Genomic DNA, 17,032 nt, shown 5'->3' on the forward strand with positions numbered 1-17,032 from the left:
GCCCATTTCTGGATTGGTTTGTTTGTTTTTTGAATATTGAGCTGCTTGTATATTTTGGAGATTAATCCTTTGTCAGTTGCTTCATTTGCAAATATTCTCTCCCACTCTGAGGGTTATCTTTTCATCTTGTTTATGGTTTCCTTTGCTGTGCAAAAGCTTTTAAGTTTCACTAGGTCCCATTTGTTTATTTTTGTTTTTATTTCCATTTCTCTAGGAGATGGGTCAAAAACGATCTTGCTGTGATTTATGTCATAAAGTGTTCTGCCTATGTTTTCCTCTAAGAGTTGTACAGTGTCTGGCCTTATATTTAGGTCTTTAATCCATTTTGAGTTTATTTTTGTGTATGGTGTTAGAGAGTGTTCTAATTTCGTTCTTCTACATGTAGCTGTCCAGTTTTCCCAGCACCACTTATTGAAGAGGCTGTCTTTTCTCCATTGTATATCCTTGCCTCCTTTGTCAAAGATAAGGTGACCATGTGTGTGTGGATTTATCTCTGGGCTTTCTGTCCTGTTCCATTGATCTATATTTCTGTTTTTGTGCCAGTACCATACTGTCTTGATTACTGTAGCTTTGTAGTATAGTCTGAAGTCAGGGAGCCTGATTCCTCCCAAGCTGAAATTTAAAAAGCAGGAAAGGGGACAGCATCTGGGTCCTTGATAATTTCATCAGGCTACTGAAATACCCCTGGACTCTGGTCATAGGAAGTGAAATCTGACTCATTTCAGCCATTTTTAATTAAGGTTTTTGTTATTTGAAGTCAAAAGGTACCTGGTACAGGGCATAGGTAGGCGATTTGCAAAAGAAAAGAAATGCTAGTGGCAAATACACTCAATTTAACTCAATCATAAGACATGCAAATTAAAATAACCATGGAATAATATGTCACCCCAGCAGAAACATAAAAGCTTAATACATGTATATCCCAATTCACTCACTAAAACACTAGTGGTATTTACTATTTCTTTAACTTTACACATGAACATACAATTCATAAGAGTGTGATAGTCCATTGCCTGTATTTTTTCCCCATGCTCTGAATGTTAGACAGACTGTTCACTCCTGACCAGTAATGTAAATTATATTTACTTAACTTAACTCTGATGAAGTACTTACTCTGCCCTGGCCATGTGCTATCCACTTTTACATGCATTATTTATTGCCCACTACAACCCTACAAAATATGTACTATTGTTATTCCAGGTTTTTAAATATTTATTTATTTACTTATTTATTTGCTGCGTTGGGTCCTCATTGCTGCGCACAGGCTTTCTCTAGTTGCGGCAAGCAGGGGCTACTCTTCATTGCGGTGCGTGGGCTTCTCATTGCAGTGGCTTCTCTTGTTGCGGAGCATGGGCTCTACGCACATGGGCTTCAGTGGTTGTGGCATGCAGGCTTCAGTAGTTGCGGTTCTTGGGCTCTAGAGCACAGTCTCAGTAGCTGTGGTACACAGGCTTAACTGCTCCACGGCATGAGGGATCTTCCCGGACCAGGGCTTGAACCCGTGTCCCCTGCATTGTTAGGTGGATTCTTAACCACTGCATCACCAGGGAAGTCCTGTTATTCCATTTTAAAGTTGATGAAACTGAGCTATGAGAAAGACCAGTGATCAGCCCCAAATCAAGTAGCAGCTTAATTATAAGGCTAGAATTTGAACCTAGGCAGTTTGACCACCAGAAACCAACAAGCAGAGCTTCCTCCCAAACTGAATGTGTTCTGCAACACACTGACTCCACCTGCACCTCTCTTTCTGCCACTTATTTTGTGTTTCTGTTTTGACCCATAATGACTGAAAAAAGGTATTCAAGTGACAGTGCCAAACTTATCAGAAAGATACACTCTGACAGAAAAAGAAGATAAAAATGAAAAGACAGTCAAAGATTGGTAGAAGTCCTTTGTCTCAGTTTTCTCCACTGAAAACACTGGAGATGTAACAGTATTTACTTTTAGATTGTTGGTAATGACTAAACAGATTAATACAGCACATGTGACACATTGAGGATAGGATACATTAAACAATGAACAGTCTTTATGTTCATCATTATCATAATTATGATGAAAGGCTTCATAAATGTCACCGAAGTTAGAAGGACTGACCAACAACTATATGACTGGTAGCTGGAAGAAACAAACTATGGCCAGAGACATGTTATGACTTCGGAGATACAAAAAAGAAAAGGATGAGGGCTGATTTTCATTCTGGGAACAGAGTACTTAGGTGACTTAGTAAAGAAAAATCCTATTAGAACTACAACTCCCATTTTCAGAACTGTATGCCCTGTCCCCCCACCCCAGCCCCACCCAGCATATGTTGCTGGCAAGGATGCGGGGCGGGGGACGACAGACACATACTCTGTGTGGGAGTCTAAGTCAATACTCCATTTGTGGAGGGCAATCGGCCAGTAACTATCAAAACCTGAAACACAAGTACTCTTTAATAAGACATCTCTACATCTAGGAATTTACCTTCTAAAATATGCCAACAAGTAAATCTATACAAGCACAAGGATGTTCACTACAAAGATAACAATAAAACTGGAAATCAACTAAGTGACCATCAATAAGGGAATGGTTAAATAAATTAGGGTACTCCAATCTAGTTTACAAACCCATTTTTCCACTAGGCTCTCTAATAATCTAAGTGACACTACTATCCACCCAAGCTGCCGAAGCCAAAATTCTAGACAACAGCTTTACTTCTTTTTCTCATACTCCCCTCATCAAATCCTTTAGCAGACCTTATCACAGTAGCTTTCAAAACACATATAAAATCTAATCACCTTTCTCCTCTGTCACAAGCCTACTCAAAGCCATACCTGCCAAGATTACTTCTATAGCTTTGTTGGTTTAAAACCCTCCAATGGCTTCCACTGCGCTGAGAATAAAGTTCCTGCCCCTTACCATAATCCTGCCCTTAGCATGCAGGGCATCACGTGATCAGGCTCCTGCCGGCCTCTCAGATGCGATCTTGTAAGCTCTCCTGAATGTCCAGTAACACCAGCCTTTTATTTTGAGAGGCAGGAGGGTCCCTTGAGCATCACACACTCATTCTTGTTTTGGGGGCTTCACAATGAACCGTGTTCTTCTGAATTTTCTCATAACTGCCTCCACTTCACCCAGGTCTATTTCAATATCATCACTTCAACAAGACCTTCCTGACAACCTCACTACACGCATTACTGTCTCTCAGAACCATTAACAGACACTCTCAATACCATTACCACAGTTTTATTTTCTTTATGGTACCTCTCACTGTCTGAAATTAATGATAAGGAATACATTTATTTTGTTCATCTCACTACTGAAGTATTTGTCCAGTGAAAGAAAGGGCTTGATCTCCGTTGTGTACCACTGAATCCCCAGAATCTAGAACACTCCTGAACACTCCTTGGCATAAGCAAAGCCCTTAATTTGCAGGAGCTGGATGAATATTAGGCAGTTTTTGAAAAGAATGATATTGATGTATATATGCTAAAACAGAAAAATGTTCAAGATAAACTAAGTGACAAAAGAAAATCACAAAGCAACACATATAAAATGAGGGGACTTCCCTGGTGCTGCAGTGGTTAAGACTCTGTGCTCCCAATGCAGGGGGCCCGGGTTCAATCCAGGGAACTAGATCCCACAGCCCGCAGTTAAAGATCCCACATGCCGCAACGAAGATCCCACAGGCGGCAACGAAGATCCCGCATACTGCAACTAAGACCTGGCACAGCCAAATAAATAAATTTTTTTAAATACATATAAAATGATCCCATCTGTGTGAAAATGAATGTAAGCACATTATGTAAAAATAGAAAACATATATGCATAGCAAGAGTCAAGAAGGATACAAGATAGAGTTCACAATAATTCTCTCTGAAATACAGGGCAGAAGACAGGGGAAAAAGGCCTTATACTATTTAATTAATCATACTCTCCTGAGCTATCTGAATATTTTCACCAGCAGGTATCATATTCATAACTTTTTTGTGACAGTTTTCCTATTCCTCCACCTGTTGTAAAAGGCCCAACACACAACGTGAGTACTCTCTTTTCTAAACACCCAGAACACATATACAACCTAAAGCTCCCATTATATTTCTACAACCTAACACATTCTGAAACACTGGATAAAATACACATGTGAATATTAGCTTTGGTCTAGTCCAGCTTAAAAGCTGAAGGAGAATCTCTTGGTTCAAATAGCAGATCAAACATACACACATTATCTCCTTTCAATAAAAGCCCACTGAAATAGTATTAAAAAATTTTTTAAGGAAAAGAATTATCATTTAAAAAATAAAATAAAATGGAGAGATCTTTTCTTTAAAAAAAAAAGAATCATCGTCTGGGGAAGGAAACTGGGGAAAAGAGTAGGTGGAGGGTTGGCACTCTGGGGTAAAACAATGGACTCCTAAATGTCAGAATACAAAGGGTTATCAACTTCAAGCTAATCATTAATTCCCACCAAGAACTCACCATGAGCCCTTCTACTAGGTCTTAAATATGAGTGACAAGGATCAGCAGATGTATGATTAAAAACCCTACAACATAAATGAGACCAAGATAAACAACAATTACCCTAGAGCAAACAGATAAGAGGAGGGATGATGACTTAAAAAAAACCTCTATTAACATTTTCAAAGAGATTCAAGAAGATTATGAATCCATAAAATAGAAAAAGGATGCTGGGCGTGGGGGGGGGTGGAATTCTTGAAAATTTAAAATATGACTGCTTAAGTAAAATTACAGAGTCTTAGAATAAAATAGAGGAAATGCCCAGAAAAACAAAAGGACAAAAAGATGGGGGTGGAGGAGTGAGCATGAATACATAAAGCCCAATAACCAACTAAAAGGAATTATAAAGAGAATTAAAGCAATAATAGGAAAATTTCCCAAGAATTAAAAAAATGAGTCTTTAGTTTAATAATAATGGAAAAGAACCACCTCTAAACATCTTTGAGAAATTTCTTTTTAAAAAGGACAGAAAGAAAGCTCTAAGGAGCTTCCACAGAGGAAGATAAAACACATCACCCACAATGGAACAAGAAACACACTGTATCAGACTTCTCAACAACAACAATGGATACTAAAAGTCATTGGAGCAATGCAATCAAAGCTTTGACGGAAAATAATTTTCAACTTAGTTTGGCTTGAATAAAAATAACACCAGTCAACTATAAGGGTTAATGAAGACTTTTTCAGATATGCCAGAATTCAAAACTGTATCTTCCACATATTCTTTCTAGAAATTTCTGTGAGGGATGTACTGCATTAAAACAAGGAAGTAATTCAAAGAATAAAGATCCAATAAGAGCAGAGCCAAAGTGCAAATGCAGTGATGCAAAGTCCAACAAAGTGATGCAAAGAACAACATGTAACAGGTCTAGATAACATCTTGTCCATAATAAGGAAAAAGACTAGGAGAAGCCTTTCCTCAGGGGGAAAAGTACTCACATACATAAAATAACAACAATAAAAACAAGCAGCCAGTGGTTGAGAGTCCGCCTGCCGATGCAGGGGACACGGGTTCGTGCCCCGGTCTGGGAAGATCCCACATGGTCTGGGAAGATCCCACATGCCGCAGAGCGGCTGGGCCCCTGAGCCATGGCCGCTGAGCCTGCGCGTCCCGGAGCCTGTGCTCCACAACGGGAGAGGCCACAACACTGAGAGGCCCGCGTACCGCAAAAAAAAAAAAAAAAAAAAAATAGCATGGAAAGCTGATAACATGGAAGAAAGAACAATGACAAATAAGACAGGAAAAAAGGCAATTACAGACTCAAAAACCAAGAACCAATACAGGAAATGTAATTGTACTCTCCTCTGCTGTGAACAATATTTATACCATCACAATAATGTAGAAACTATTCATCAATTTCCAACTATTAAAACCAAGTCACAGGCAAACAGTATAAATGTTCTCAACCTTGACAATGCCAAAGTAGAAATGACAGACATAGGGGCATAAAGGGGAAAGGAAAGGTGAAGAGAAAAGTAGAAGCAGTAATAGCTTCAATTTTACTCCTGGGAAATCAAGGTAGACAATCTGTATTAACATGAAGAAAAAGTCTATTATATTACATAAATTGCAAAGAGAACAGGGAAATTAAAAGTGATACATCTATTGGGTAAGTAGAAAAAATGAACCAAATCCTCATCTATCAGAGCAGAAATCAATGTAAAATTGATAAATCATAAAATAAGCTTATTATTTAGTCACAAAAACCACACAAATAATTTAAAGTTTCCTTTGGAGAATGGCACTAAGCAGTGAGGAAGGGTTGCTGACCTTTATTATAAGCAACTAGATATCTGACTTCTAAATTTTTCACTGGACTTAAGAAAAAAACACCAAAGAATACTGATCTCTTCATGAAAACACAATTCATAACACATCCTGCCTACATTTTTCCCTACAATGTAATAGATAAAACTTCTTTTTCCTAACATTCCTGAGTGCCAGGTTGAATAATTTTTGAAGCTTTCCCACCATCTTTAGAGGTATTTACAGACAATGTAATAATTCAAGTTACAGGATGTATATATTACTATCATCAAAATTACTGGACCATCACTCCATATCAAAGTAAAATGTAACTACAGATTTACTTTACATTACTTTAACCAAGCCAAAACACCCACATTTATCCATGGTTTCTCAATTTTAATAATTATTTTACCAAAAATATGGAAATGTATCTTTAACACCTTTTTTCTAGATTGCTTTAGGTTTTATTGGTGTTAGTAGTATACACAACAGCATTTCAAGTTCAACAGACCTAAATTTACTTCAGTTTTCATTCCATCTTTTCCTTTGTCCTTTTTACTTTTAGATAATATAAAGTTTATTTAATTATTTATTTTTAATCTGCCAGATCTGAAAAGGGAAAAGTATTTCTTGAAGTCCATACATAACACAAGATGAAAAAAGGACCAAGTTATTATTTATTACTATTCAAAACATTATGCAAAACCATAGAGCCAAATATAGAGATAAGACCAAATTCTAAGAGAAACACAGCCCATTCTAACCCATGATGGAAGATTTAAGTGAGATTTCAAAAATGGCTATAGGAAAATGCTAAATAAGCCATTAGTTTTCCCACATTAAAAAAGGCTTTTGTTTTCTGGGGGTTTTTCTTTTGTTCTGTTTTTCTCTTTTTACTGTTCTTAGAGGTGGTGGCTTCTTTTCTGTAAGGAGAAGGCAGCTGAAGGGGAATGCTACAGCATTACAGTTTATGGTGTTTACCATTTGTTTAACAATATTCTACTCAAGAAACAGCTTTTTTAAAAATAAAACATCTAAAAACAAACTGGGATTAACTTCTTCAAAATGCAAGTTACACTGTGGGGAAGCTTCCACATGATGACCACATTTTTCTTTAACATCACAGAGTGTCGTCAGTCCCAGTTAAACAGCATAAATGAATGCACTTGTTTGTAGGAAGAACAGTTCACATTCCACTTCACCACTAAGAGCCAAATGGCTGTGATGGAACAAGGTGAGTGCATCACACATCATATTTCAGCTAAGTCACACTTTTCCGTTATCCATGAAATATAAAAGCTAAGAAACATTTAAAAATAATTTACTAAACTCCTCTCAAATCAAAATATAGGAAGCTATTGCATAATTTGACACTTCAGAGAAATTACATTTTTGTTATCATTAAATTGAAGCAAAGAAAAAATGGTTCATTGTTCTTTAATAAGGCATTAGGTAGCTTAGAAAGGACGGACTTGGCTATATGACACTAGTCTTGTATTTATTTTACATTTTGCATATAGGTCTAGATGTTAAAAACATATGTGCAGTGGACATATATACACTACCAAACATAAAATAGATAGCTAGTGGGAAGCAGCAGCATAGCACAGGGAGATAAGCTCGGTGGTTTGTGACCACCTAGAGGGATGGGATAGGGAGGGTGGGAGGGAGATGCAAGAGGGAAGAGATATGGGAACGTATGTATATGTATAACTGATTCACTTTGTTATAAAGCAGAAACTAACACACCACTGTAAAGAAAATACTCCAATAAAGATGTTGAAAGTGTGTGTGTGTGTGTGTGTGTGTGTGTGTGTGTGTGTACATATATATATATGTGCGGGACTTCCCCGGTGGTGCAGTGGTTAAAAATCCACCTGCCAACGCAGGGGACACGGGTTCGAGCCCTGGTCTGGGAAGATCCGACATGCCACGGAGCAACTAAACCCATGCACCACAACTACTGAGCCTGCGCTCTAGAGCCTGCGAGCCACAACTACTGAGCCCGCGTGCTGCAGCTACTGAAGCTCGTGCTGTCTAGATCCCGTGCTCTGCAACAAGAGAAGCCACCACTCTGCAACGAAGAGTAGCCCCCGCTCACAGCAACTAGAGAAAGCCCGCGCGAAGAAACGAACACCCAACGCAGCCAAAAATTTAAATATATATATAAATAAATATTTTTAAAAACATATGCGCATAAAGAAACTATACAACTAGAACAATCATAAGTTTATAATAAATATAACATTTTACACTGGAAACAGCAACTGTTTATTCTTAAATATACACTATGAAATAGTTAAAATTCAAATTTAAACACTTGTTAAAATACATTGTTTCCAATTCAATGGGCCTTACAGAAAATAAAACATATATTTCACTATCATTTAACTTTACTTTTAGAAAAGTAGCCAGGCAGATAAACCCACGCACATATGGTCACCTTATCTTTGATAAAGGAGGCAGGAATGTACAGTGGAGAAAGGACAGCCTCTTCAATAAGTGGTGCTGGGAAAACTGGACAGGTACATGTAAAAGTATGAGATTAGATCACTCCCTAACACCATACACAAAAATAACCTCAAAATGGATTAAAGGCCTAAATGTAAGGTCAGAAACTATCAAACTCTTAGAGGAAAACATAGGCAGAACACTCTATGACATAAATCACAGCAAGATCCTTTTTGATCCACCTCCTAGAGAAATGGAAATAAAAATTAAACAAATGGGACCTAATGAAACTTCAAAGCTTTTGCAGAGCAAAGGAAACCATAAACAAGACCAAAAGACAACCCTCAGGATGGGAGAAAATATTTGCAAATGAAGCAACTGACAAAGGATTAACCTCCAAAATTTATAAGCAGCTCATGCAGCTCAATAACAAAAAAACAAACAATCCAATCCAAAAATGGGCAGAAGACCTAAATAGACATTTCTCCAAAGAAGATATACAGACTGCCAACAAACACATGAGAGAATGCTCAACATCATAATCATTAAAGAAATGCAAATCAAAACTGCAATGAGATATCATCTCACACCAGTCAGAATGGCCATCATCAAAAAATCTAGAAACAATAAATGCTGGAGAGGGTGTGGAGAAAAGGGAACACTCTTGCACTGCTGGTGGGAATGTGAATTGGTACAGCCACTATGGAGAACAGTACGGAGGTTCCTTTAAAAACTACAAATAGAACTACCATATGACCCAGCAATCCCACTACTGGGCATATACCCTGAGAAAACCGTAATTCAAAAAGAGTCATGTACCAAAATGTTCATTGCAGCTCTATTTACAATAGCCCGGAGATGGAAACAACCTAAGTGTCGGATGAATGGATAAAGAAGATGTGGCACATATATACAATGGAATATTACTCAGCCATAAAAAGAAACGAAATTGAGCTATTTGTAAAGAAGTGGATAGACCTAGAGTCTGTCATACAGAGTGAAGCAAGTCAGAAAGTGAAAGACAAATACCGTATGCTAACACATATATATGGAATTTAAGGGAAAAAAAATGTCATGAAGAACCTGGGGTAAGACATGAATAAAGACACAGATCTGGGCTTCCCTGGTGGCGCAGTGGTTGAGAGTCCGCCTACCGATGCAGGGGACACGGGTTCGTGCCCCGGTCCGGGAAGATCCCACATGCCGCGGAGCGGCTGGGCCCGTGAGTCATGCCGCTGAGCCTGCGCGTCCGGAGCCTGTGCTCCGCAATGGGAGAGGCCACAACAGTGAGAGGCCCACGAACCTCAAAAAAAAAAAAAAAAAAGACACAGACCTACTTAGAGAATGGACTTGAGGATATGGGGAGGGGGAAGGGTAAGCTGTGACAAAGTGAGAGAGAGAGGCATGGACATATATACACTACCAAACGTAAGGTAGATAGCTAGTGGGAAGCAGCAGCATAGCACAGGGAGATCAGCTCGGTGGTTTGTGACCACCTAGAGGGATGGGATAGGGAGGGTGGGAGATGCAACAGGGAAGAGATATGGGAACATATGTATATGTATAACTGATTCACTTTGTTATAAAGCAGAAACTAACACACCATTGTAAAGCAATTATACTCCAATGAAGATGTAAAAGAAAAAAAGGAAAAGTAGCCAGGCAGGATTTTATGCCCTAGGTTTAAAAAGAAAATTCTACTTAGAAATCAGGCACTGCTGCAGCTTCAATATATAATAAAAATTATTCCAGAAGAGACAGTTTATCATACTTAGCATATACTATAAGATTTTACAAGAAAAAAAGATATATAACTAATGCCAGCTGAGGTTAAATATATTAAATATTACACATAAGTATTTTAAGTATTAAATATCTCAGAATAAGTAGAAGTCTAAATATGAGTTAAATTGTAACATAATGAAATTAAACCTATACTATCATATTTTTACTTAACAGAAAGGGAACATATATTTAAATTCATCAAACAGTTTTTCTCTCAGCTTGAAACAAGTTCTCTAAAACACATTAGCTACAAAATAGTTGGGTTTTTTTCTCTTCTTCTGATCTAATTAAATTCTAGCAGAGTACCAGAAGAAATATGTTAAAATGCTGGTGAAGGGGCCGATGATTTTACTTTTTTTTTTCTTTTCTAATTATAACTGGGGGTTAAACACACATGAAGAAATATGTTGAAAATCGTCAAACCTGCCACAGAATACTTGAGTCCAAGTGTTTTTTCAGAGTTTTCAAATTACATAAATATTTCAAAATGTGTCAAATTCTTACTACGATTTAAGTATTATACAGAAGTGTATCTACTCTTACGTCCACACACAATTTACACAGAATTGGAATCAAAATGCTGAATTATTCTAGAATAGCTAATAAAACTACTTTAGAAACTAGGTAAAAAATCTTGGGAACCAAAGAGGGGGGTTAAAGATACTACTTTATTCCTATCACTCTCCTATCAGTCAAATTCCAAATTCAAAATATAAAACCTGTATGATTTGTTCTTTCCCTATTTTACAAACCCAGATTTGATTCCACGATAAAAATACATATCTCAATATCTAGTGCTATCATATTTAATGCTTTAATACAGTTAAACACATAATAGAGAAATGCAATACTTCTGTTAGTTTTGTCTTTGTTTATTTTTAACAGTAACAATCCAAGCCAAGTCATTCTCCAGAACCAGATGCAAAAATATGCTCCTCTGCAAAAGAACAAAACTTTTACCCTCAGGGCATTTGGGCTTCTGACTTTCTTTACTGTCATTTTACATTTTAGTACTTAAATCACCTTATAAAAACTGCTATCCCCGCCGGGATCAGCCATATTACCCTCCCAGATCCAACGCCACTTGGTAAGAACACTTTCGGCTTCACCATCCATCCTCCGGCAGCGCGATTCAATAGGGCAGGCTCCCTGGCTCCCAACCGAGACCTGCCACCCCGATCCCACTGCAGCACCCATCCACACACAACAAAATAAATGAGCATTAAGGTTCTTTCTTGCAACTTAGCTCTGAGACTCTCCCGCCACACACACCCACCACCAAACACACACCCAAGACACACACTCGGGGAGCCTACAAGAAAGAGGAGGGGGAAGGTAGGTGGAGGAAAAAGCACGACTAGAGAAAGTAGATCCGTGCGTAGCAGGCGCCTCAAAAAGGTGGGATGGATTTCTCCAAAGCTCAGATCGGGAACCTTGCTGGAGACAGCGAACAGAGAAAGCCCCTAAGGTTAACTCTTTGCTAACCTTTTACAGGAACTTCGCCCCTACCATTTAATTTCAAATAAACCAACAAGTCCATTTTATTATTTTATATTATTTAATGAAATTTTGTTGGGAGCTGAGAATATGAAACAAAGGGAAACAAACACATTTTGCGTCACAACGTTAAAACCTTAGGTTAACCCTATGGGTAAATCTCCAAATTCTTTCTATTCTATCTGGAGTGAGGTCAAAACTGAAATATTAACCCCCTAAAATGGTCTTCAATGTCTACCAAAAATGTCCTACTCAGGTCTCTCCCAAACCAGAGCCACGTTCCCCGCCCCCCGCGTTTAACAAAGGAATTTTCATGCAATAAGTCTACTTAAGATACTGCGACCATATGTTGACAAATTTTTCTTACTCCTTTTATTTATAGGTGTTTATCATGGTTTTTTTAAATATAAGTGTTTTTTTTAAACCACCTTTTCCAAGCCTCAAAACAAGCATCTGTAATTATGGACAATTACCCTCCTGCTCAATAAACAAGTCTACTTTTCCTCCTCAAACTTTCTAATCTTCTATGAAGCTGGCCAAGTGTTTTCTACTCCTGGCACTGAAGAAATAAAAAGAAACATTATGTAACTTCAGTCTACTTCTGTTGTTTTAATAAACTAGCTTAAATTATGATTTAACTGTGGTCTTGGTTACTAAAGAATTCATATTTTTAAATAAACAAATGTTTTAAAGACTGTCAATATGGGGGAGAAGAGCAGGAAATGGGAATCAAATTCTTAACTCTGTTTCGATAAAGGCCAAGTCAAAAAATTTCTTTTTTTTTTTCCAGATCCGGTACCCTGTAAAATCTTACCAACTCAGAACATTGACTATAAATCATCATCTTCCATGAAATATTCTCCAAACCTTCAATGTTATAGTAATCCCACTAAAATTCAGAATAACAAAATTAAAGGAGTTAAGATTTAAGATACAACCAAGAAAGCAACCCTTCTACAAAAATGCTGATTGCATGATTGACACTTGTACACAGACAAGCCAGGCTGTCTGTGGTCAGAAGAAAACAACTAAAAAATAGAAGTCTACTCTTTCAATATCACAAAGTTAAATAATATCATTCCAAAGAATTATCTATTATGAACTTTGGAATTATGTTAAATAGTTTTAGAAGACACATGCAAAAGTTTCTATTTTTATTTCCACTGTAATGTAGGTTCAAATATGAATAAAATTCTACACAAGTTTCAATCTCAAGATTTTTATCCTAATTAAATTAAATTTACAAAAGTCTTTTAGAAAATGTATATGAAGCACAAAGATTGGTCAATGGTGAAAACTACTCAATAAGATTTAATAAAAATACTATATTTGGAGAAATCATTCCTATGATCAATTAACAGAATTCCTTCACTTCCTTTTGTGCCCTTCCATCGAAGCACAAACTCTAAGATGTTGAATCCTGGGGGCAGCAGTAGATTAATCAAGTACTACTGGCTTTAATTAACTTATCAATTCCCCTTATCCACTTTATGGCTCCCCTCACTTCCCCCACTACTTCCCCTAAAATCCTAAATATCACCTACAAAAGAAGCTATAGGCACAGTGCAGTCAAGTACCTTGAGGAAGCATATGGCTGTTCTTTAGCAGCTTACAAGTACAAATATTAAGAGAGAAAAAGTAATAAGACTTACAGAAAAATAGAATATGTGTGGCAGTAAATAAAGAAATAGAACCACCGCTGCATTTATGTAATGTTTAACCATTTTTCATTAAGACTATGAAGTAAGGTAACTTCTCAATATTTTCCTTTATAAAACAGAAATTCACCACTAATCCTAGGTTATTAAAAAAATATATAGGAACAATTCCATGATTAAAACTTGAAAAAGGACTTCCCTAGTGGCACAGTGGTTAAGAATCTGCCTGCCAATGCAGGGGACACCCGTTCGATCCCTGGTCCAGAAAGATCCCACGTGTCTCAGAACGACTAAGCCCGTGAGCCACAACTACTGAGCCCGCGCGCCACAACTACTGCAGCCCGCATGCCTAGAGCCCGTGCTCTGCAACAGAGAAACCACTGCAATGAGAAGCCTGCGCACCGCAACAAAGAGTAGCCCCAGCTCACCTCAACTAGAAAACTCCTGCACACAGCTACGAAGACCTAACACAGCCAAAAATAAATTTTAAAAACTTGAAGAAGTTTCTCCTCCCAGTACTGTGCGCTAATGAGACAGAGAATAAAACTGAACAAAAAAGGACAATAAATCAAATGTTTTGACTTTCCAAAAAGTCAAAAATCCTAAGGTGTTGTTATCCTAATCAACAAAATTTTTTCTTAATTCTCTCCTTCTACAAAGACTTGAATAAAACCATAATGCATTAAAAGAAATAAGGAACCTAACTACACAAAAGATAATTTTCTATATAGCCAAAGGAAGCAAAATACTTAAGGGTAAATGTCTTAAAACATGTTACATAAAGAATTAATAATAGGAAAAACATTAAGAAAACCCCCCCTCCAATAAACTATGGACAAAACATGACTCAGCACATACAAGAAATACAAGTGATAAAATACAGGAATGTTCAATAGTCCTACTAATCAGGTAAGCAAAAATTTAAAACTTAAGTACTGGGCTTCCCTGGTGGCGCAGTGGTTGAGAGTCCGCCTGCCGATGCAAGGGACACGGGTTCGTGCCCCGGTCCGGGAAGATCCCACATGCCGCGGAGCGGCTGGGCCCGTGAGCCATGGCCGCTGAGCCTGTGCGTCCAGAGCCTGTGCTCCGCAACGGGAGAGGCCACAACAGTGAGAGGCCCGTGTACCGCAAAAAAAAAAAAAAAAAAAAAAAAAAAAAACTTAAGTACTATTTCTCAATTATTAAACTAAGAAGTAAAAAGGTTTGTATAAAAGGCTTTTTTTTGTTTTGTTTTTGTTTTTATTTATTTTTGGCTGTGTTGGGTCTGCGTTGCTGTGCATGGGCTTTCTCTAGTTGCGGCGAGCAGGGGCTACTCTTCATTGCAGTGTGCGGGCTTCTCATTGCCGTGGCTTCTCTTGTTGCAGAGCACGGGCTCTAGGCACTAGGGCTCAGCAGCTGTGGCACGTGGGCTCTAGAGAGCAGGCTCAGTTGTTGTGGCGCACGGGCTTAGTTGCTCCGCGGCACGTGGGATCTTCCCGGACCAGGGCTCAAACCCATGTCCCTCACGTTGGCAGGCGGATTCTTAACCACTGCGCCACCAGGGAAGTCCTTTTATAAAGGTTTTAATACACCATGCATGACAAAGTTCGGTGAAACTGGTCCTAACACACGTTGCTGTTGGCTCCCTTTTGGGGAGCATTTTAAGGTTATAATAAAAATAAGAGTTCACATTTAAGTAGGAACTTACTGAGTTAACAGGCACTGTTTGAAAGGCTTTCTGAACATGAACCCTCTTTATCTCTCTCAAAAATCCTATAACAGGGCTTTTATCATCATCCCCATTTTACAGATGAGTAAACAAACACAGACAGATTGAATAGCTTACACAGAGTCCAACAACTAGAAAGTGACAGAGCCAGAACCTGAGACCCAGCAACTGGACATTAGAGCCCGCTTACCTCTAAATATGTATCAAGAATCAAAATGTTTCTTTCTTTTAAATTAGCAATCCTGCTTACGGAAATCTGTCCTATAAAAATAATCCAAAATATGAAAAGGACTTTATCTACAAAAATGCTGCCAGATCATTTTATATGGCATAATAAGCAACAGTAATTATAATATTAAGAGAAGTGGAGGAACAGGGGTGATTACGGGACGTTTATGTCAGTCTACTCAATGGAAAATAAAGCACCTTTCAAAAAATTATGAAGATTAACATGGAAATTTTCTTTTACATGTTAAGGAGAAGAGTAGGCTATAAAATTCTATATATATACAATCATTAATAAAATGAAAACAAAATACGCATATGAAAAAACTTGGAAAGAAAATAGATCAAAAATACAGTGACTATGTTAGAGTGATATGAAAAGGGGTGAACTTTTATTTCTTTTTCTCCATATTCCATATTTAATGTAATAACAATTGTAAGTAAAATTTAAGTGACTGAAATAACAGATTTCTACAATTAGAAATCCACAGGTTACATGGTGACATAGAAGAAATTCAGACTCAAACTAAAAGACAACAATGTTTTGATGTTTTAATAAGTAAAAAGATAATCTAATTATATTTCAAAAATTTTAGAAAAGAATTATGTATATCATAATATAATCCCACTCATGCTAATTTTAAACTAAACAAATTCTATTTTAACCAAAGCTCAAATTAACTCCAACCTATCACTATTATCCCAATGATCTTTACTCCAAAGAAAATGCGAAGATTTGACAGTAGCTTCTTAATAACACAGGTAGGTAAAAGTTACCATGAACTATATTAGGACTCAAAAATACTAGTATTGAGAAGTATAATGATATCTCATAAATATACATCCGATGTGAAATTTGGCAATAAAGACGGCCTAAAAACAATTTTTTAAAACTTGAAATGAGGGCTTCCCTGGTGGCTCAGTGGTTGAGAGTCCGCCTGCTGATGCAGGGGACACAGGTTCGTGCCCCGGTCCGGGAAGATCCCACGTGCCGTGGAGCAGCTGGGCCCGTGAGCCATGGCCGCTGAGCCTGCGCGTCCAGAGCCTGTGCTCCACAATGGGAGAGGCCACAACAGTGAGACGCCCACGTACCGCAAAAAATAAAATAAAATAAAATAAAAAATAAAAGAGAAATGAAGCCACAGAGAATAATTCCTTATATAAGTTAGTTACTGAGGGAAAAGAGATCTACACCTTGGTGTATTTCCAGCCTTCATCACTTTTTAAAAAACAACAACAGGGCTTCCCTGGTGGCCCAGTGGTTAAGAACTCGCCTGCCAATGCAGGGGATACGGGTTCGAGCCCTGGTCCGGAAGATCTCACGTGCCGCAGAGCAACTAAGCCCATGCGCCACAACTACTGAGCCTGCGCTCTAGAGCCCACGAGCCACAACTACTGAGTCTGCATGCCGCAACTACTGAAGCCCGTGCGCCTAGAGCCTGTGCTCCACAAGGAGAGAGG

At 38.0% G+C, this 17,032-nt stretch overlaps 1 protein-coding gene across 8 annotated transcripts in view; it reads right to left on the bottom strand.

Moving 5' to 3' along the window:
• KMT2C (lysine methyltransferase 2C) overlaps positions 1–17,032 on the bottom strand; it is a 294,243-nt gene that overhangs the window by 258,732 nt on the left and 18,479 nt on the right. For 3 of the 8 annotated variants that reach the window (XM_019930304.3, XM_033863534.2, XM_019930303.3), the window contains exon 1: positions 11,507–13,065. The exons of the other annotated variants lie outside the window; for them this stretch is intronic. In XM_019930304.3, coding sequence (XP_019785863.2) covers positions 11,507–11,706 — 200 coding nt within the window. In that variant the 5' untranslated portion in view covers positions 11,707–13,065. Of the gene's footprint in view, positions 1–11,506; positions 13,066–17,032 lie in introns of those variants that run through there. 8 annotated transcript variants of the gene reach the window in all.

This window comes from Tursiops truncatus, chromosome 9 (assembly GCF_011762595.2).
Source record: "Tursiops truncatus isolate mTurTru1 chromosome 9, mTurTru1.mat.Y, whole genome shotgun sequence".
Lineage (NCBI taxonomy): Eukaryota > Metazoa > Chordata > Mammalia > Artiodactyla > Delphinidae > Tursiops > Tursiops truncatus.